A 21,248-nucleotide genomic window follows, 5' to 3' on the forward strand; every position below is an offset into this window, starting at 1 on the left:
CCTCCAGCCCTTAAGCGAGGGTTCATGGATGCCAAATGCAGCCAAGCAATGAAGATAAATCTCCACAGGTGCCAACGCGGAGAACGTGTAATGACTGCTTCTCACGTCATTGGCTCCTTAATCGTGCTAAAGAGAGTAGCAACCCAGGATACACTTGTATTCCAAGTACACTGCAGAGCCTAGTTAAACTGTCTTCTCCAGTGCTTTAAAGAGACACCTAATAGTCCATTTCCCTGATAGACACTGAGCTATGGAAGCCTATTGGTTATTCTGTTGGTTTTTCACAAGTGTGCACAAAAGGCGGCAACGTGAGTAATGGCTTTGATAATAGCTTCATGAGTGGAGAAAGCGAACATTCGACTCTAATGCTTGTCAGAAGCAATCACAGCCTGCACCAAAGAGGTGGGAGCAAAAGGTAATATTCACTACAGTCTCAAACAGAAAGATGCAGCAATCCCTGAATCTGGCAAAGCAGGATGTGACGCGAACAGAACAGCAGAACGGTCCACCCTGTGATGATTCGTAGTCTCATTTGTGTTTTACGGTCCTTCTCGCTTAATCGAGCAGTCTGTAACCCCTACGCACATCTGGGTCATTTTTTATGTCACAGTATCAGAGTGAATCGAGGCATGTACAACTTTGTGGTGTCTTAAAAACACACAAAACACAGAAAAGCTAACTTTCACACCACAAACCACCTCAAAATCATTTTAAGAGAGTTGTCTCTCCAATGTGTCCTTCAAGGGCCTGCCAGCATCAGACCAATGAAAAACCTCACTGCCATCGCTGGGCGGGACATGTACATCCACTGCCGTGTCATTGGCTACCCCTACTACTCCATCAAATGGTACAAGGACTCCAATTTGCTGCCGTACAACCACCGGCAGCGGGCCTTCGAGAACAACGGCACCCTGAAACTGTTTGACGTGCAGAAGGAGGTGGATGAAGGAGAATACACGTGTAATGTGCTGGTGCAGCCCCAGCTGTCCACACACCAGAGCGTTTACGTTACAGTGAAAGGTATGAAACAGTCTAATTGATTTTCAGACAGACAGCACGGGACTCGTTCTATATTTGGTCCAATAAAACAAGATTTAGTTCATTTAGCTGTGCGACATCATCACGTTTACCCATCTGCGAGGCCAATAAGCAGCTGTTTCAGATGTACGTTCGCATTTGTACGGTACTGTATTGTACTCCGTGTTTGCAGAATACATTTGTGGTTACGCTGTCATTAATCTCTTTGCAATTCAAAGGGAATGGCTTTATCGGTGTACACACTGACCCCGTAGTGCCTTTCCATCGGAGGTGTATGCCCCCTTTCCTCGTTGCAGAAAACACAGATATGCAGAGTGATATTTGTATATCACTACCTATGAAAAAAGCACTCACATCACTGATAGCAAGGCACCATCTCCATCATCCCAGCCAGCTTATCTGGAGCTCATCTGAATATGCAGCAGGACTGAGAAGAGCCAGATGATGATAACCTCCGATGGCTCTCTTTCTTCAGTGACGCAGCATAATTTCAACTGTCCTATGGGCCGATCCCCACCCCCCCACACCACCCACTCTCACTGGTCTTGACGTGCTAACGAGCGTTTGAGGGGGAAATCACACAGCATAGACAAAGCGACACTTCTATTCCACCTTGGCTAATTTGCCTCTCAGCTGCTTAGCATTCCACCGCTGCCGAGAGGGAATCCCCAGGAACCTATTATGCTTATTTTGTTGTGAATTAAATAAGCGCTGAAGTGCTGCTTATTCCAATGTTATTTTAAATCATTAATTTTTCAAAGCATCTGGTTCTCACGATGGCTACAGTGTCCCCAGAGAGCCGAGTGAGAGTGAATGCTATATGCTTATGTTTTGAGAGGCTTCAGCTGCTCCACATGAGGCGAGCTAATAAAATATTTCTTGCTTTCCTGAAAAATCACAGCTTAATGTGGAAAATAAGGTGATAAAGAGAGAACTGGGACTAATGAGTTGCTATGCGAGTGTTTTGTAAAGTAGCTCAGCCGCGGTGTATAGTATGTTAATGTGTTGATTATTAATGTGCATGAGTGGTTAGTGATTTTGAGTAGCTCTGGCTGAAATTAAACAACCTGTAACCCGCAGGCCTGAAGCAATATTCCCGTCTCTGTTACAGTCCCGCCCACCATCCAACCATTTGAGTTTCCCCGGTTTTCCATCGGCCAGCGAGTCTTCGTCCCCTGTGTGGTTATGTCTGGTGACCAGCCCGTCTTCATCACCTGGCAGAAGGATGGTCGGCCAATCCCGGCCAGCCTGGGCGTTACCATAGACAACATAGACTTCACCAGCTCCTTGCGTATCTCTAACCTCACACTGATGCATAACGGCAACTACACCTGCATCGCACGGAATCAGGCTGCTGCTGTGGAACACCGGAGTGAGCTCATTGTCCGAGGTGAGGAGGGGAGAGATGGGTAAGAGAGTCAATCTGGATGTGATTTACAGAAGTTCAGCGCTGTGGAAAAGTTTAGATCCACCCCTCATTTCTTTATGTTTCACGTGCAAGCAGCCAGACTTTCTTGTAAAAAGATTTTTTAACTGGCTTTGAGCAGTAATTCTCCAGGCTTTCTGAAAGTTTAATCAATGAAAACTGCCAAAGATGAAACAGTTTGGGTACTTTTTCAAGTGGTGGACAAAACAAGAAGTGACAGACAGCTATATAAAAAGTTATGTACAGCATAGAGGCCTGATTTGAGGTGTGGTGCTTTTATTTGGAAGATTTTGCTATGAACAGACAACATGCAGTCAAAAGAGCTCTCCATGCAGGTGAAATAAGCCATCCTTAAGCTGAAAACACAACAAAAACCCCATCTGAGATACTGCTACAATATTAGGAGCGGCAAAATCTAGTTTGGCACATCCTGAAAGAAAGAAAGCACTGGTGAACTCCGCAAGATCGCAGAATCATTTCCACGGTGAAGAGAAACCCCTTCACAACAGCCAACAAAGTGAACAACACTCTCCAGGAGGAAGGTGTATCGATATCCGTGTCTACCATAAAGAGAACAGTGCGTGAAAGTAAATACAGACGGTTCACTGCAAGGTACAAGACCTCAACAATAGAAAGGCTGGGTTGGACATCTAAAAAAGGCAGCACAGTTCTGGAAAAACCTTCTTTGGACAGATGAAACCAAGATCAACCTCTACCAGAATGATGGCTAGAGAAAAATACGGAGAAGGTGTGAAACACCTTATGATCCAAAGCATACCACATCCTTGGTAAAACAGGGCGGAGGCAGTGTGTTAGCCTCGGTGTGCACTGCTGCCAGCGACAGTGGGAGACTGTTTATTGACGATGTGATACAGTAAGCAGCTGAATGAATTTTGAGGTGTTCGGAGACATACTCTCTGCTCACATCCAGCTAAATGCAGTCAAAGTTCTTGGGTGGCGTTTCTTAATAAAGTTGGACAATTACCCAAAACATACAGCTAAAGCAACCCAGGGGTTTATTGAAGCAAAGAAGGCAAATATACTTGAATGGACCAGTCAGTCACCTGATCTTGCTGTCGTGGCCCAGTGGCCACCAGAAGTATGGACTCAAGTGCAGACATCACACGGAAGCACAGAGAAAGAGTGAAGGCAACACTTTCTTTACAGAGAGTGAAGGAAGCAACAGTGTAACTAAACCTACACACGAGGTCCTTGGAGATTCTACCTAAGGAACTTGATTTAACAGCAATAAAGATCACTGTGAACTAAGCACTTGAGTTTCACAGCGATAAACTGATTACCATGAACTATAACAACACTAGGATTAACGAGAGCATGGCTATGATAGATACTAAACAACAACACATGAAAATCACAAAACAGCAAAAATTCCAAGCTATGAAAAGAGTCCATGAGTGTTGCCCAAGAGCTGACGTGTTCAAGGGCCAGCAAACCCGATACGGGGTAACTGCCCGCACAGGAACCCTGTGGCGTGGAGGTAAGGAAGAGGCTAGACTGGGGTCATGGAGCCGGGGAGTTCGGAGTCACTGTAACTGAAGGAAGCAGACGTCAAAGGGAGTTCTAGACACAATAGATTGCGTGCAGTCTTACTTTCTGCAGGCGGGCGCAAAGTGCGAAGGGGTAAATGGTGTGGGTGAGCCGAGAGAGAGTCCAGAGAGGGTCCGAGATGTTCCAGTGAGTTTGGCATGTAGGCAGGCAGCAGTGAAGCGGTGAGGCAGCCGGGCAGGCCAGCGACTGAGAAGAGGTTAGTTTATGGCAGGTTAGGTAATGACATCCCAGAGGATTACTGCGAGTGAAAGAGAAGCACAGGTAAGTATGAGCAACACTATGAGTATCAAACATGAGCTGTGACAGCCTTCACTAACTGAGGTTATCAAACAATCTGCCGAAGGAGGATTGTGAGCGCTGGCAGCCAAATTACTTCCAGGTGCAGCCTGTCAGTGATGAAGCGGTGACTCCGCCCAGAGGTGGAAACACCAACGCTGTGGAAAAAGCCAAGTTTACTCTTTAACAAGATTTCAGTTGTTAAAGACTAAACTTCAGACAGAAAGGGCCACAAATAAACAGCAACTGCAGTAAAGGCCTGGCAGAACATTAAAAAGTAGGAAGCCCAGCATCTGGTGATGTCCATGAGTTCAAGACTGTGAGTATTAGAACTGAACCCCTTAAATGAAGGGACTGTGTTAAAATGCTTTAGTTCCTCATATTTTTATGCAGTCTTTTTGTTCAACATTCTGCAGTTCAATCGCATCGGAGTTACTTCATTTCAAAGTTGTTGTGGTAAAAAACTTGGAAAAATCAGGAAAAACTTGTCTCTGTCCAAATATATATGGACCTAACTGCATCAATGATCTCAAACGGTGCACATTGTGGGATCATCCTGGTAGAGAATTGAACAAACAGCAGCCAGCATCCAAAGACAATCAATGAATGTCCTTCAAGAAGCTGGGAGAACTTTCCCAGAAGACTGCTTAAAGAAACCCACAAGAGTTCAGAATGTCTTCAGCCAGAAGTGGCCCTCTGGGCAGGTTTGTGTGGCTGTATGTGGCCCACAATATAAAATGAGTTTGACATTCCTGCTTTAGCCCTTTAGTAATTCTAAACCTTGTGAGAATTGTATAAACTTTTTTGCATTTATGTATGTTTACACGTTTCAATACATCACTGTTCCTATTTCCTGGAAAATGTAAAGAAATGAGGGGTGGCTGCACTTCTCAGGAGTTTAAGGAAGCGGATGTTTGCAGACCACACTGTACTTTCACTTGGTCTTTTTCCCCATTCTGAACTGAAATGTTCCCGTGACTTTTTAGATGTAAAGATCTCACAGTAAGGTTTCTTCACTTGCAGTTCCTCCCAAATTTGTGGTGCAACCTAAAGACCAGGATGGCATCTACGGGAAAGCAGTGATACTAAACTGCTCAGCTGAAGGCTATCCTGTTCCTACGATCCAGTGGGAATACTCTAAAGGTAAACCTGCAAAGTTTACGCACACGTTGATTACACAGCCGTCTCCCTGAGGTTTGTTGCAAGTGTTGGATGTTTTACATGTTTTCAAACAGTTTTAAAATCATTCTCTTGAGTTGAGAAGAGTTGCTGAATTGAAAAATACTGTTATTTATTCATTATTTATTTATTTTACCTACAGCAAGCTTATCCTCTGTTGCCAGCACACCTAATACGATGTCCACAGCCATGAGGATGAATGCATAAAAACCCTCAAGTCAAACCTGCGTTTCAAGGAATAGTTTTCTGTTTCTCTGTAACGAGGAAGTGGGTGTGAAATTATGTAACTGTGGTACTTCACGTGTAACATTTCTCAGCCCAGCTGGACACAACAGCAATGTTTGAGATATGAGATATAAGATAAAAAAAATGCATAATTAGAGTTTTTAATTCTTTCAGTTAAACTGGCAGCTGCAGAGCAAGAAGACGTGTGTTTAATGGTTTGAGATCTCTGAAGGTTTTCATAACATAAACACATAAAATAACAGTGACTTGTTTTTTATTCCTCTTCCATTGGACTAAAGCTGGGCAAACACTGTGTGACTTTTTCAGTCGCGTTTTTCAGCTCCTGCTCAAACAGTACAATTGAATCACAGAGGTTAGAAGTTCATAGGTCACGATGCAGGCTCTCACACGATACGGCCCGATGCTCTGATGCAACCTGAGTGCTCACACTGTGCGTCCATAACATGAAGCTTATAACACAAAATCTGTCTCTCGCTCTCGCTCTCTGTCTTTCACTCACTCAGACACACACACACACACACACTGTCAACTTTGCTAAATTGCTAATGAAGAAACGCTGACCAGGCAGCTGTGATTGAGCAGCAATGTCCATCCAACTCTTTCCACGGCTGTTGTGGTTGTGATAATGTTGTGAGGCCACATCGAAAAGACTCGGCTGAGCTTGCCAAAGTTGGTCCAAGTTGGAAACTCGGGCCGATCCCTAAAACTGTCGCACGACTGAAAAATCGTCTCCAAATATCGCACAGTGTATGGCCAGCTTAATTTTCCGTCCATCGTTTGGGGGGCGCTGGAGGCTGTTCCAGCTGCTATGGGTGAAGGCAGGGGGACACCCTTGATGGGTCTCTCAAATTCACAGCTACGAGCGATTTAGATTCACCAATTAGCCCCACTAGTGGGGGTTAGTGGACTTACGTATAAATGAAAAATTCTGAGTTTGGACAATCTCAGTATTTGTAAGACTCTTTCCTCTTTTAATGTCAGTTTTACTGTGTAACAGATGCATTACTATTGTCCCTTACCACCATTTCTCTTTTGAAAACTTCAGATTTACAGTATAGGCTTAATTATAAAAAGGAATTGTGGGATATGTGGTACTCAAACCGTACTAGACTAACACTAGCTCATTTGAACCCATAAAACAAAGCCTTACTATTTCTGTAGTATAAATAAAATGCACGAAATGTAATGTTTTTATCTGTAAAGGTTTTCATTGAGACTTTAGCAGGAGCATCGAACAGCAAACTGGACTGCCTCATGCAGTTTATTATTGACAAACCGTGTATTTTCTCTGACAGGCGCTGGAGTCCCACAGTTTAAACCCATCCCTCTCAACTCAGGCTTTCGGATTGAAGTGTTGGTCAACGGCTCTCTGCTCATCAAGCACGTGCTGGAAGAAGACAGTGGTTTCTACCTGTGTAGAGTCAGCAATGACGTCGGGGCCGACGTGAGCAAGTCGATGTACCTCAACGTCAAAAGTAAGTCTGACAGGACGACAGCACCTATTAGAGCCAAAGAATGTAAATTTGGCATGTTTGGTTTTTGTCCTGTTGACTCTCCTCTTTCGTGCACCGGCTGCTGGTGCATTAAAACAAAAAGTTAAAGCTAAAGCACAAAGGTTAAGTGAGCTGAACTTCGACAGTCAGTCAGGCCACCAGAAAGATGTCACCACGGTTGCTTGCGCTGTGCTTTCTGCCTGAACGAATCCCACGAAAGCAACGCACACAGCCTCTACACCACATCTCTTGGAGAAAGTACAGCATTTATCTGCTGTGTGGCCAAGGATTTAGCTCCCCTCCATTAATCCCTGAATTCTGCATGCGAGCAAGAGCTGCCATGTGGAAAAGAGGGCTGTGGAATACAGCAAGGGAGGTTGGAAGAAGGAATAGGTTATCCATGTCTTTTCTCCTCATCTCTGTGTCCTATATGTCTTCTATCTTATCTTTAGTTTAGTAAGTAGAAGAAAATGTTAACTATTTGCTGAGTTGTTTGTGTTCTTGTATAGATAATACACTTTTTAATAGGAATGCTGCCCTCTTGAGGTTGAAAGTCTGTTTAATAAACCATGAGAGCGCATAAATTATTCCAGCGCATCTTCTCAGAAAGAGAGATGTTGAAAGCAGCCTGCAGAAATGGTAGGAATGGTTTTAAGAGCTTCCTTCAAGGTGAAAACAACAACCTCAGGAATAATGTATATGTGAGTTTTACCAAAAAGTACAGTTACTTAACTTTAGCTGGTGATTGTGGATGTGTCCGTGGATGTGTGAGCTCCAACTGCTTTACTGCAGCTCGGCGCTCATTTTGATTGGTTGATGTCAGATAAAGCTTTTGCCACCACGGCTCTTATCAAGCCCGAGCAGGGTATTCCCTGCTGAGTGTCTAACTGTCTGCCAGCCACAGCCAAATAGGCTCCAACTCCTTTATGACCCCCTCTGTCAATTTTTGAGGCCCACCATGTCGCCTCATAGACAAGTGTGCTCAGAAGCACCAGCTCTCAGTGTAGCTGCGGTTTGGTGTCTTAGGCCATTTGAGTGTGAGTCACGGTTGAATTTTCTTATTGATACTTGAATCCTCACACCTCTGTGAAGTGTTGTGTCTTTAATTTATTTTTTAACACACGTTCCTCAGACCTCAGAGTTCTTGCACTTGGTAAAAATCTGAACCTTTAACTGTAACACAACTCCTTTACTGGGTGGCTGTAGCTCAGGCGGTAGAGCAGGTCATCCACTGATCAGAAGGTTGGTGGTTCGATTCCTGGCTTCCCCTAGTCTACATGCCAAATATCCTTGGGCAAGATACTAACCCCAAATTGCTCTCCGATGCATCCATCGGAGTATGAATGTGTGTGAATGTTAGCTATGAAGCACTTAGAAAGATGTGCATGGGTGAATGCACAAGTTGTGTAAAGTGCTTTAAGTGCTCAGATGAGTAGAAAAGCGCTATATAAGAACCAGTCCATTTACTACGTGGCGATCGTGGCTCAAGAGTTGGGATTTCGCCTTGTAATCGGAAGGTTGCCGGTTTGAGCCCCGGCTTGGACAGTCTCGGTCGTTGTGTCCTTGGGCAAGACACTTCACCCGTTGCCTACTGGTGGTGGTCAGAGGGCCCGGTGGCGCCAGTGTCCGGCAGCCTCGCCTCTGTCAGTGTGCCCCAGGGTGGCTGTGGCTACAATGTAGCTGCCATCACCAGTGTGTGAATGGGTGGATGACTGGATATGTAAAGCGCTTTGGGGTCCTTAGGGACTAGTAAAGCGCTATACAAATACAGGCCATTTACTTTATCTCTCAAATGTCCTTAAATCATCAGCTGACAGGCTACTTTCTAAATAATCTTTCCCCTTTAGGTTTTCTGAAACTCTCAAAGCTCGGGACGTCATAAGATCATCATTTGCAAAGTGCGTGCTCTAGTCCAGTGTGTATCTTACAAGAGCATCGAGTTGTATAAGCGATATTACAGACTGATTATCATTATGATTAGTATATTGTGGATTTGACATTGATAATCACCAGAAACACCAGAGAAGTACAAGGAGGAAAAATCATTTGTTGACTGTAGCTTTCTCATTTACGCTTACACTTCACTTAAGCTTTGTCAAGCTAAACCTAACCGGTTTGTAGCATCGTAAACCCAATATCTCCAGGTTGTCAAACTGTGTGAAAAGGCAAAACATTTATGGACAAACGGTTGGATGTTGGATTAGATGGTGTATATGTTAGAAACTAACAAACAGTTAGTCTCTGCATTTGGATTACAACTTTGAGTTTCTAACACAGTACACAAACTAATCTCACTGGTTTGAACTCTTTATATAAACCACATTATTTATAACACGTGTCAAACACACTGCAAGATTTGGATTTTTATTTAACAGATTATTTGTCTTTGTCTTCTTTATGTCTGCAGCCCCTCAGGTGCATGCTGTGCTCCTGAAGCATCTGCCTGTTGTTGTGGTAGTTGTCCTGATTTGTGCCTCTTCTGTGCAGTAACCCAAATCTCCCCGCGTGCCAAGGGAGCCACACCTCATCCTCTATCCCGTGTGTGTCTGTGTGTGGACAATGAGCTCATTAACCCGTACAGTTTCTCTCTGTGCTTGACAGAGACGGTGCACCACAGTAATGCCTGAATCTGTGATGTCCTGTACACCGTGTGCTGCCTTTATGTTGTTTATTCAGACCAGCCTACACTAATTGAACAGTGGCAAGCACTTAAGAGGCTTAGGAGCCAATTTGAGAGGCACACAATCTGACGCATGCTGGACCAGTCACGTGATGGACAGACGGCTTGATCTTCACTCACTATTATTGGCCGTCCACATGTGGCTTGATGCATTGGCAAACAATAGATTGAATGAGAAGCTTTAACATATGTAAGCATAGAAACATTTATGGTGAAGATGCTGTCAGTTTTGTGTGCGTGTGGGACACAGGTGAGCAAACAAGCTCATAAGCCCACACAAAGACAGAGATTTCACACAAAGGTGTGCACGCTTTACTGTAAAGGCACTGATACAGTGCAGAGCAGTGCAGCCATTACTAAAGAATAATGGGCCAGGCAGCTAATGCAGTGCTTGGGATAGATCCCACTCCACCAGGCTATTGTAGTGGACTGCCTGGGAAATGAATTGCATCTATTGTGATGTCTTTGCTTGGCACTTTCATTGTTATGAGTGTCTGTGCATAGGCTCATGTCTCGTCATAATACACCATGCATCATGCAGGATGAGCACCAACACTACACTAACAGCCAACAGAAACTGCTCGCGCTCTCTGCCGGGGGAGAGCAAGTGTGTGCACATGCACTCTGTTTGTTTTTCTCTCATAGGCTTCCTTATTTGAGTAGTAATCACTTTTTGTCCTGTGTGAAAACTGGTTGCAGATGGCGGCTTGAATGAATGATTTTTATGTCATTTACAGTCAAGCATCTCTACCTACAAAACAGATGCTATTCAGTCAATTCATTACCAATCCACAACAGATGCTATCAGAGGCGGTCAACAGCCACTCAGTGTTTATCAGGGCCAATTAAAACCAATCAAGCCTGTTAGACATCATAATGCCTGCAGACGCAGTGATGAAGCTTCACTCGAGTGCAGTGCTAAATGGTCTTATGGTCGCGGAGCAGTCTCAAGCACAGAATCCTCTTGGGGCCGGGTTTTAAAGAGACTTTCATCTAAATCCAAAACAGTTTAGTTTTCTGCTGTCTTTGATCCGGAAATGAATCTTAAACAAAGACTTGTTTTTCAGTGAAGAAATAAATTCTTCTTTTTTTTAAAAAAGAAGCTTTGTACAGGATAAAAAGTCTGCAAGTAATTCTGAAAGTTCTCTTGATACCTTTTGGGACTCACCGCATCACTTCCTGTTGCTTTTACTCTCAACACAGTGCAAACCTGTAACAGACCTTGGATGTTTTGGCAAAAATCTGTACTTTTAGTTCTGCAGTCAGGCTCAGGCTGGGTTCACTGGGTAAACAGAAGCGGTCGACTGCAAGAACTGCAGTATATTTTCAGTGTATAAGAAAGTATGAGCCTTGTTTTGCACACTCCACTAGTCAGTGTTGGAAAGTTGTCTACTTTGCTGGATTTAAAGTAGTCAGCACTTTTTTTTTTCTAAATGAATTTTAGAGAAATATTAAGCCCAGTTTAACCCTTGGACCAGTTAAAAGTGTGACTGTGAAACAAAGAAGTTCCCTTGACTCTCATTGTGTTTATTGAGCCTACTTGCACTAAGCCACTGTTCCAGTGTGCAGGCCTATATTTGCTATCATGCTTCACGTCCAAGCCAATTGTGCAGCTAAAGGAATTATTTCAGTACATTGCAGGCAGCCAGTGAACCAGTCATCACCGCAGCGCAATACCCCACGTCAAGGCTGCCTCTTCCCCAGCGCCCACTTACAGTGTGCCCTCAAGGCATAAAGCTAGATGCATCTCAGCTTGTCTTTTCTTGTCAGCCCTTGTGGCCCCATTGAGCCGGGGTGCCCTTTGGCTCACATTGGCCAGGCTGCCTGTGTAGAATGTAGACTAGCATCCCAGCGTTCACACCACAGAGGGATCCACAGCTTGTATTTGTGGAGAAGCCGGCTCACCGTAAGTCTTCTTGTTAATTCAAAGGTTTCACTTTTTAAAAGCAGCTATTACATCAATCACACAAGAGATGCTGTATACCAAGGAAAAAACGGATCGTCACCACGACTGATGCAAACAGTACCCTCCCAAGAGAAATTCACACCAGGATCCATACAGGAGAGGTGCCACTTTAATTATTACGGCGCGAATGAGAGGTGATCCCTGATAAGTGCATCGCAAACACAGCAGTCAAACTTTTCTTAAAAGCCATTAACGATGGCATAGTTTTCTTTTTGCAGGATGTACAAAGTGAAGCTTGGTGTCCGTGTCCATTTTATTGTTATTAACAAATAAATAAATAAAAGTAATCCTGTTTTACCACCTCTCACATCTCATTGATCCTCTGAGACGGTGTGACTGCTTTCTTTCTTTGATCTCATATGAATAGCCCCACACCGACGTAGCCATTCACCCATAATTATATGTTAGTATTATTCTCCTGACTCCACCATTTGGCTAATTCTGTTTTCCACATCGCTAACACCAGCAGTTACAGGCATTAGAAACATTTTCTTTTTTTGTGTTGTCTTTTATTTCTGCATTGCGACATTTGGGGTGTGATTGTGTAATCATCATCATGCTCCCGTGGAAATCAATGGCAGGTCTGCGTTCTATTCCTGGCTACTACAAATGGCCCTATTTCTAAGAGTACAGACGAAGGAGAGAGCGAGAGAGAGAGAGGAGGCAGGCAAGGAGAGGAGAGGAGAGACTGTCCGATGCTGGTTGGCATGGTAACCTGGCCAGGTGAAAGGGAGCCTGGGAGAAGGGGGAGAGGGAGGGGGTGGGGTGCTTTTGTCTCAGGGGAGTAGCCTATCAGCAGCCAGCCTATCCCCCACAATCCCCTGCAGGCTTAAGCGTATCATCACTGCCCTCTGGGTTGCTGTGGAGGAACAGGGCTCTCCTCACCTCCACATAAAAGACACAATGTACAGTGCAGTAAACATACACAACGCAGTCCACTGTTTCCTCTCTCGAATGCTCATGCCTTCCTTCAGCCTTCCTTGGCAACATGTCACATCTTACTGGTTCCTACTGGAGACCAGAACGTAAGCGGTTTTCCTGTGTGTGTGTTTGTGCATGACTCTAAGCTCTTTATGTGTGCTTGAGTTCATCATGTCATTGTGTGTTTGTTTTTGTTTAATGATATGTACAATCCGTCTTTTCCAGACATCTGCACGCACACCTCCAGTTATGTTTAGAGCTGAATTAGGCATCGGGGAGCCGGTGCTTTCTGACACCAGGAGATACCCTTTTCCCACCATCTGTCCTCTCATTCTCTTTTTCTTTCCTCCCTCTGTCCACACTCCTTCCCCTGGTTCTGTTTCCATAATTCTGCTGGATATTAAAGAAATATATCAACACAACAATTACGAGGCCATAAAATGAGCCTCGGGGCTGGCGCAGCTGGGCTGCTCACACACAGGGTTGTACACACATACATTTACATAGACACAAGCTGCATACGCCTCATCTCAGAGGCCTCTTCATGGTGCAGAGGCACTCCTGCTTTTAAAGAAATGTTTGCTTTTGTCTTTAATCTCAAATCAGGATTTCCTATTTCATTAATGTGGGAAAAAATAATAAAAAAAATATATTATCCCAAAAATGGAACCTTTGGGGGGGTTGTTCCACAGTATTTTAAAATTTGAAAAGGCTGCCAAAAATTTCATCCAATGTTTTCTGTGCATTTCAAACAGCAAATAAATGTAAATTTTCTTTGTCTGCTGTACCCAACTAAAGCACTGGTTTCTACTGGTGAGCCTCTCCGAGGTGGAGCAGCTGCTCTGATTATTTTTTGTTGGATCAAAAAACTTTAGGTTTAGCTTCTACAAAGACTGGTTTACATATACATTCATTAATTTTTTCCTCATTGGTTTCCTGTCACATCAGTTACTGTTGTTGCTTGGAAAACAGGAACTGCTACTGAGGCATTTAGGAAACATTTGTAAATTGGAACTACAAAAGAAAAAAAACCCTGTAAAGGGCACAGCGATAGTTTGTGTACAAAAACCTGAGCTGCTTCTCGTGGTTTGTTTTTTTACCTTGCTTCCAATGATCCAAAACTTCTTCGCATTTTTGTAAAGTGCTCTCGAGTGATAGTTCCCCCGGCTTTCTGACTGAAGGTCTTTCGATTCATGTTGGAGATCTTATCAAAACTGATGAAATTATAAATGCAGAAAAGTACCATCAGATTTTTATCCACCATGCAATACGATCTGGGAAGTAACAACTTCATTTTTCAGCATGGATCCAAACACACTGTCAATGCAATAAAAGCAAACCTGGATAGAACATCACACGATGAAAGACTGATAGTCATGGATTGGCCCCCCAGAGCTTGAACCTCAACATTATTGAAGTACATAGTCTTGACAGTTAATGGAACAGAATGCAGCCTTCTGTAGTGAACTTTCTAGTGTTTAAAAGCTGGATCCATGTCAGGAAAACATTATAAGTAAACTCTACCAATTCTGCTGCCGGTCAAATACACGGCCAGAATCATACCAGCGGCTCGTTGATGGCTACCAAAACCATCTGGTCGAACTTGCTAAGGGACACTTAATCATATATTAGTGGTGTATGTATATATTTGAGCCTGAATCTCTCATTTTTGATTAGTGGAAATCCAAAACAAATTCAAAGTTGAGCACCCAGAAGACATCGTTAAAAGCCCCAAATTACTGTTACAGTCCTGCCCATGATGAGTGAATGTAAACGTCTACACAACTGTATAATGATGCTCTTGTGATGAGCGTAGTTTCAATGTTTCTTTACAAAATGCCAGATACTAAAATATCTTTAAAGTTTACAGTACACAGGTATTCTCCACACCTGATGAGCCGAGCCTTCTCAGTCTCTTCGTTGCCCTTCCTTTTTGTCGCCTAGCGTAGTATCCCACTGTGCCAGGAGTGTCAACAACACGGCCCCGTGCCACCTCGGAGCCACTTACATGGCGAAATGAAAGTAGCTGTGCTCTCAAACGATAACGTTTACATAAAGCCGGAGCGGTTATTTATTTCCCCTCACTTTTCCAAATGTGTCTCACAAAAAATTCATACTTGTCATGCAAAATAAATCAGCGTTCTTTTCCAGAGCCGAGCCTCAAATGGCGGCAGAGTGAATAAGAGATGAGGCTTAAATGTTCGCAACCTCTTGCCTGACACGTCCCATCAGATCAGCAGAGTCATGCTTTGTGTGGGTGTGTGGGGGGGTGTGTGTGTGTGTGTGTGTTTGTGTGGGGGGGGGGGACGCAAAATGAGAGCGAGCACACGTGTTGGCGTGCACGCGCAGGCAGAGGTGTGTTTATGTGTGAGAGCATCTGGGAGTGGAAGGTTGTTATACACTCTGCTGTGGGTGTAATGAGCCATGTACAGTATGTCGTTAGTGTACATTTAGTGTGGTGTCTTCAGAGTGTTGTTAGAGCATAACTGTACCACTTAGTACCCTACGATGCACGCCAGAGCTGTGCGCTGCCATCAACACAACATTACAGGTTTTATATCTGCTGTTTCAACAAAACACACGTGAAGCTTCGTGTTTTTTTTCTATTTATTTATTTTTGCTTTCAGCTTTTATATCGTATTTTAATATAAAATTTACAAAATGAATACTAAACATTTTTGCAAAACTAAAAAAACAACGTTTGCTCTGTAAGAAGTTCCAGAAAAGGAATTCGTTCATTTTTATTTCATGATGTTTATGTTTAGGACAGCAGAGTCATCAGCTGCTCCTCACCTTCCAGCCAATCATAGGCTTGCCTGTTAACTGTGTTATTTGATTGTTTATGCTTTTTTTACTACATAGTGCATCTTTAACTGAGGAACATCTTTCTGATAGATATAATATTACATTGAATATAATGAAATCATAGTGTCAGTTTACTCTGAATGGGTTTTAGGTATTTTAGGCTTACAGTGTTAAAAGGAGCTATAAAAGCAATTAGTTCCCAAGTAATCGCTTGCTTAAAGAGGCAGAGGTGAAGGGATGAGGACTAGCAGAAAGTACAGATATCACTGTTGTTGCGCCTCCTCGAGGGCGTAACAACAACACAACAACTCCAGAAACCCAGTACAAGTGTTATACGCTGAGACAAGTTTAATGGCAGCTTTCTCACAAAAGCAATGACCCAAATTCATAAAACAAATGTTGGGGAGAAAGGGACAGTTAGGTTGTGCCAAAAAACCCCACAAAAAAGACAAAACCAAAACGTAGCTGAGCTCTTACCCCAGAAAAACAAGGAAGGAAAAAAGTCCACAACTCAAAACAAGCTCAAAAATGACATTGGTGGCACCAACATACTTACCTAAGAAAACATGCAGCCTGCAGACACGTGACACTATTGGAACATACTAAATACATGTTTCACTCTTCTTGCGTTCTTTCTCTTCTCTTGAGCTTTCAAGCATGAACAGCCTGTTTAAGGTCACGCCGACGCATCACAGTGGAATTTAAGTCCAGATTTTGAAACCTTTTTATCATTATTGTTGTATAAATTGTAATTACCAACACAGTTTTTTATGATTTATGTTTCCACTAGAATGCCCAAGGTCTTCAACTGAAATATGGAATATTGAAATACTCAAATATAAAAAATGTAAAGAACTACTAAAGCACATTGTTATTTTTTCTTTATAAACATGCAAAAATACAGTTATTTCCTTTATTTTTTTCTTGTTTTTTATGGCATGTGGTCTGATCATTTTTTAAACTGCATATATATATATATATATATATATATATATAAGCACATACTGGTTTAAAGCTCTTTCTCACACTACATTTGAACATTTATTCGAAAATTGATACAACAGACGGGCATCAGTAGATCTTATATGCCTACATATTTATATCAATACTGATACCACAACAATATCTTGTCAATACAAAATATCAATATCTTAATTAAAAGTTGTTGTTCCTTTGAACAGCAGCTGGTGTTTACAGAGTACCGATGTCACCTGTGAAATGAAACGAACAAAATCTTTTTCTCTCCACTTTGTCTTCACACCAGTCCCCGCTATGATCACGTCCTACCCCAACACCACATTGGCCACGCAGGGCGAAGAAAAGAAGATGAGCTGCACGGCCCACGGTGAGAAACCCATCATGGTGCGCTGGGAAAAGGAGGAACGCATCATCAACCCTGAGACCAGCCGTTACGTGGTTTCTGTCAAGGAGGTGGGCGATGAAGTCATCTCCACCCTGCAGGTAGGAGGCTGAAGTGGTCAGTCTGAGATTATATTTTGTTGGTGTATGATGATGGTTTAATATTTGGCGCAGTTTCCATGTGAGTTCAATTAGATTTAAACCTAATCTAATTGTTAGACTGTATTTAAAGATGGATACTGTATGTTTGCCATCTATGGGGATGTGCTGGGATGAATCTGTAGCATCGTCACATCATTACAGACATAAGAACAAAGGGAATATTGTATTTTTACATTTACATTCAAGGCCACAAACATTCAAAAGCCAAAAACGATGGGAAACAATTTTCTAAATGATGTTTCACATCCTGCCAAGATCCTTATGCTGAGGCAACATCCCAAAATATAAAGATACAACAATTATTCTCACTTTGTTACTTCGGCAATACTAATGGACCAAAAGGCATCCATTAGATGTATTATTCTACACCCATTCATTATTCACGTCCTGTTGTTCCTCTGCATCCACTAGATCATGCCCACAGTGAGGGAGGACTCCGGCTTCTTCTCCTGCCATGCCATTAACTCTTTTGGTGAAGACAGAGGAATCATACAGCTCACGGTACAAGGTATAACTTCACCAGACTGAAATGCTCAAATAAAGCCATAGATCCTTTTAAGCCTCACAATAATGCATCCTCCAGTAACACTGAGTTAACTTTGGGCCTTGTAGAGCCCCCGGACCCCCCAGAAGTGGAGATCAGAGAAGTGAAAGACAGAACCATCGCACTGCGTTGGACGATGGGGTTCGATGGCAACAGTCCAATAACAGGCTTTGATATTGAGAGCAAGAATAAATCAGGTACAGTGAAGCTCATTTAAGTCCATAATTACAACATACTGGTGTAATACCAATCTGGAAAACAGCTAGGCCAGTAGAGAGACGTGAATTATCAGTGCATTCATTTAATCTCAAAGCTATAATTTAATGCACTTAGCCTGATTTGACCTCTTGAGTTCAGGCCCACCAATAAAACTTGGCCTTTCCCCCTCAGCCTCCTGGGATACTGCACAGAAGACCAAAGACGTCTCCCCTCAGCTCAACCAGGCCACCATCATCGACCTTCATCCTTCGTCCACCTACAACATCCGCATGTTTGCCAAGAACCTGATTGGGAAGAGTGAGGCCAGCAATGAGCTCACCATCACCACTGATGAAGCAGGTGAGAATTAAGAGATTGAATCCCTCACAAAGCCAAATGCATTCTGTGCTGTTTTTCTCTGCAGAACTAAATAATGCAAGCACGCAATTATCTGATTTTCAGGACTGTGAATAATGTACAGTAAGACAAAACTCGGTGTAGCAAAAATGCACGATGAAAGACAACAATCAGAGTGTGACCAACGAATTAGAGACAGGAGGCAAAAGGAGGTGAAGAGCCAACTGTGTCACTTCATTAACAGCCCGGTGACATCAGCCCATCGGCTCTGATGCATTATTGAACACACGCTGACCCTGCACTAAAAGCAAAACTTTTCAATTAGCAGCCTCGGTAGTAAATGTCACACTCTGGTCAATAGAGAAAAGCAGGAGGGAAATTACCCCCCCAAGTGCTCCCCACTCTGGCAGCCTCCCCTCACCCTCAGCAGCCACCTACATATACAAGCTCCATATATTTATCCACAGCCTCACTCATTCAGTTGGTTCGATGTTCACACTTTAATCAGACGTTTATGTCGTTGACATGATCTCAGCTCCTGATGGTCCACCTCAGGATGTGCAGCTGGAAGCCCTCTCCTCCCAGAGCATCCGAGTCACATGGAGGGTGAGTTCAGCTGATCCTGTGTGTTACCATAGACTGAATGTGTGCAGTCTTTAGCTGTATACATATAGATACAGATTTATCTCCAAATCCAGTGCTGTTCTCTCCACTGTGTCCATAAGCATTTAACCTGCTGCTCCTGTGGATTAGCTCAGCTGCGAGCAGAGTAGCTCAGCTCAGGTGTTTCTTTATTTTACTTTGAGGATTTGAACCAGTTTGCTGTAGGATATTTTATTACTCTGCTTTTTCAGAAGAAGTTACAATATTTGCATCTCTCATCTGCTTAGTTGAAAGTCGGGGAATCCAATATTGCAATGTGCAATAACATGTGGTCTTGTTTAAAGCTTGCATTGTTGTATTTCAAAGCAATTCAATTCATGCATCCACGTCATGCTTTCACAAATGGCACACTGCTACGCTTTAAATCAGCGGTCCCCAACCCCCGGGCCTCGGACCGGTACTGGTCCGTGAGTCGTTTGGTACCGGGCCGCGAGAGTTGAGGCTCAGGTGTGAAATGTCTGGTTTTCAGGGTTTTTATTGGTTTTCAGCGTTATTTTGTTATCATTTTTATCGTTAACTTGGTTTTCCTGGGTCTTTTCACGTGTGTTATGAATAAATCTTCTTTTTTTCGGTACCGGTACTAGTTTTATTTTGTTGTATTTATCCGCGACACCTTAAAGGCCAGTCCGTGGAAATATTGTCGGGCATAAACCGGTCCGTGGCGCAAAAATGGTTGGAGACCGCTGCTTTAAATGATAAAAAAGTGCACATTTTCTCTCAACCAGCAAAAAGAAAAGGTTTGTGCTGGTGCTTCAGTTCTCCCAGTAAATGATTAAGAAAGACAAACAGAATGATTTGAATATAAATCATTTGCAGCATTACAACATTTTCTTTTCCTTCAGCAGAATGAGGAATGCATTTGGATGCATCACCTACTTGGTGTCATGTATCGTTACACCTTCTTGTTTCCTGCCCGTACTGACCATTCAGACCTAAATACGCCCTTAATGCATTTTTGATTGTGTTTTGGTAGGTTGGGTGTTATAAACAAGATGGATTTCATTACCAGATGTGAACAACACATGATAGGAGCATGAGTGGAAAAAATCTGATTAACTGACAAATTATCTGTGTGTGTGCTAGCACTCCCTCGTTAGCACAGTGTATATTTAATTCAGCCAGAAAATCTCTAATGAGTGTTGTCATTTTTCTGCCAGCCGCCCAAAAAGCACCTCCAAAATGGGGCCATCAAAGGCTACCAGGTAGGCTACAGGGAGTACAGCTCAGGAGGAAACTACCAGTTCAGTGTGATCAGCGTGGAGACCACAGGGGACAATGCAGAAAGCCTGGTGTTGGATAATCTGAAGAAGTTCACCCAGTATGGAGTCGTGGTGCAAGCCAGTAACAGCGCTGGGACGGGGCCGTCTTCCACCGAGGTGGCTGCTACCACACTGGAGGACGGTAAGAGGGGAGGAAATAAAACTATTCTTATTATTTGCAGTTTCACATCAACATTTTAATGAATGAGAAATGTTGTACGCAGAATATGAGACAAAACCCTTGATCTAAATACAGCACGAATACATTTGGAGTATCGCATTACAAACACAGCTGTGAAGGAGCCAGGCAGCGTGGTTTAATGTTGCAGCTATTTGTGAGGATGTAACACAACCTAGTGGAGATCACTGGGTATTACGTGTGTTGTCAGTGTTTGTTTTTATACTCTGGGTTTTTTCTACTCAGTGCCCAGTCGTCCCCCAGAGAACGTCCAGGCCGTTGCGACTTCCCCAGAGGTCATTTCACTATCCTGGCTGACGCCTCCTAAAGAAGCTCTGAATGGCAACTTGCTGGGATTCAGGGTTATCTACTGGGCCAACCTGCCTGATGGAGGTACACACACACACACACACACACACACACGAGAGCATGCAAACCTGAGTTTAGATTAACATGCATTTTACAAAAATGCATCTCAGTCTCCAGAAATCTGCACTTCCTCCTCAAATAGAGTATAATTATAAACTATTCCTGATAGCATTTCTTTCATGAAAACATATACACACACAGGTTGGTGTGATCTGCACTACTATGAGTCTGCTTCCAATCAGAGCAGAGGTGGATAACCCTGTCCGATGCACCTGTGCAGGGGGCACACCTAGCCTGCTAGCATGTCTGAAGGATCAGTGTGTGAGCTAAGAGCCAGATCAAGCCACAAGTGACAAAAATCAAATGCAGAGATGGTGAGGCTTAGGCTAAAATAACTGAGTCAGAGAGAGCTGCGTTCCCTGGACAAGGATCACCTGATCTGTTAGCACAAGTGCGGTCAGTGGATAAAGAAATGTCAAGAAATGTAGGTCAAAGTCATAACATCCAACAAGGATGAAGGGGCATCCGTTTTATAATTATTTAATACATCTGTTCATTTA

The 21,248-nt window shown here is 43.2% G+C and overlaps 1 protein-coding gene across 4 annotated transcripts in view; it reads left to right on the top strand.

Annotated features, from left to right (window-relative positions):
- Positions 1 to 21,248, top strand: part of dscama (Down syndrome cell adhesion molecule a) — a 111,240-nt gene that overhangs the window by 77,411 nt on the left and 12,581 nt on the right. For 3 of the 4 annotated variants that reach the window (XM_014337987.2, XM_042218823.1, XM_014337988.2), the window contains exons 8-18: positions 745 to 1,020; positions 2,150 to 2,428; positions 5,333 to 5,452; positions 7,030 to 7,209; positions 16,864 to 17,060; positions 17,532 to 17,628; positions 17,733 to 17,861; positions 18,055 to 18,222; positions 18,755 to 18,825; positions 20,040 to 20,283; positions 20,566 to 20,712. In XM_014337987.2, coding sequence (XP_014193473.1) covers positions 745 to 1,020; positions 2,150 to 2,428; positions 5,333 to 5,452; positions 7,030 to 7,209; positions 16,864 to 17,060; positions 17,532 to 17,628; positions 17,733 to 17,861; positions 18,055 to 18,222; positions 18,755 to 18,825; positions 20,040 to 20,283; positions 20,566 to 20,712 — 1,908 coding nt within the window. Of the gene's footprint in view, positions 1 to 744; positions 1,021 to 2,149; positions 2,429 to 5,332; positions 5,453 to 7,029; positions 7,210 to 16,863; positions 17,061 to 17,531; positions 17,629 to 17,732; positions 17,862 to 18,054; positions 18,223 to 18,754; positions 18,826 to 20,039; positions 20,284 to 20,565; positions 20,713 to 21,248 lie in introns of those variants that run through there. The other variant, XM_042218824.1, reaches the window with a different exon arrangement.

The sequence above is a fragment of the Haplochromis burtoni genome, unplaced genomic scaffold (genome assembly GCF_018398535.1).
Source record: "Haplochromis burtoni strain Fernald_Lab_line unplaced genomic scaffold, NCSU_Asbu1 Contig_24, whole genome shotgun sequence".
NCBI classification, from domain to species: domain Eukaryota; kingdom Metazoa; phylum Chordata; class Actinopteri; order Cichliformes; family Cichlidae; genus Haplochromis; species Haplochromis burtoni.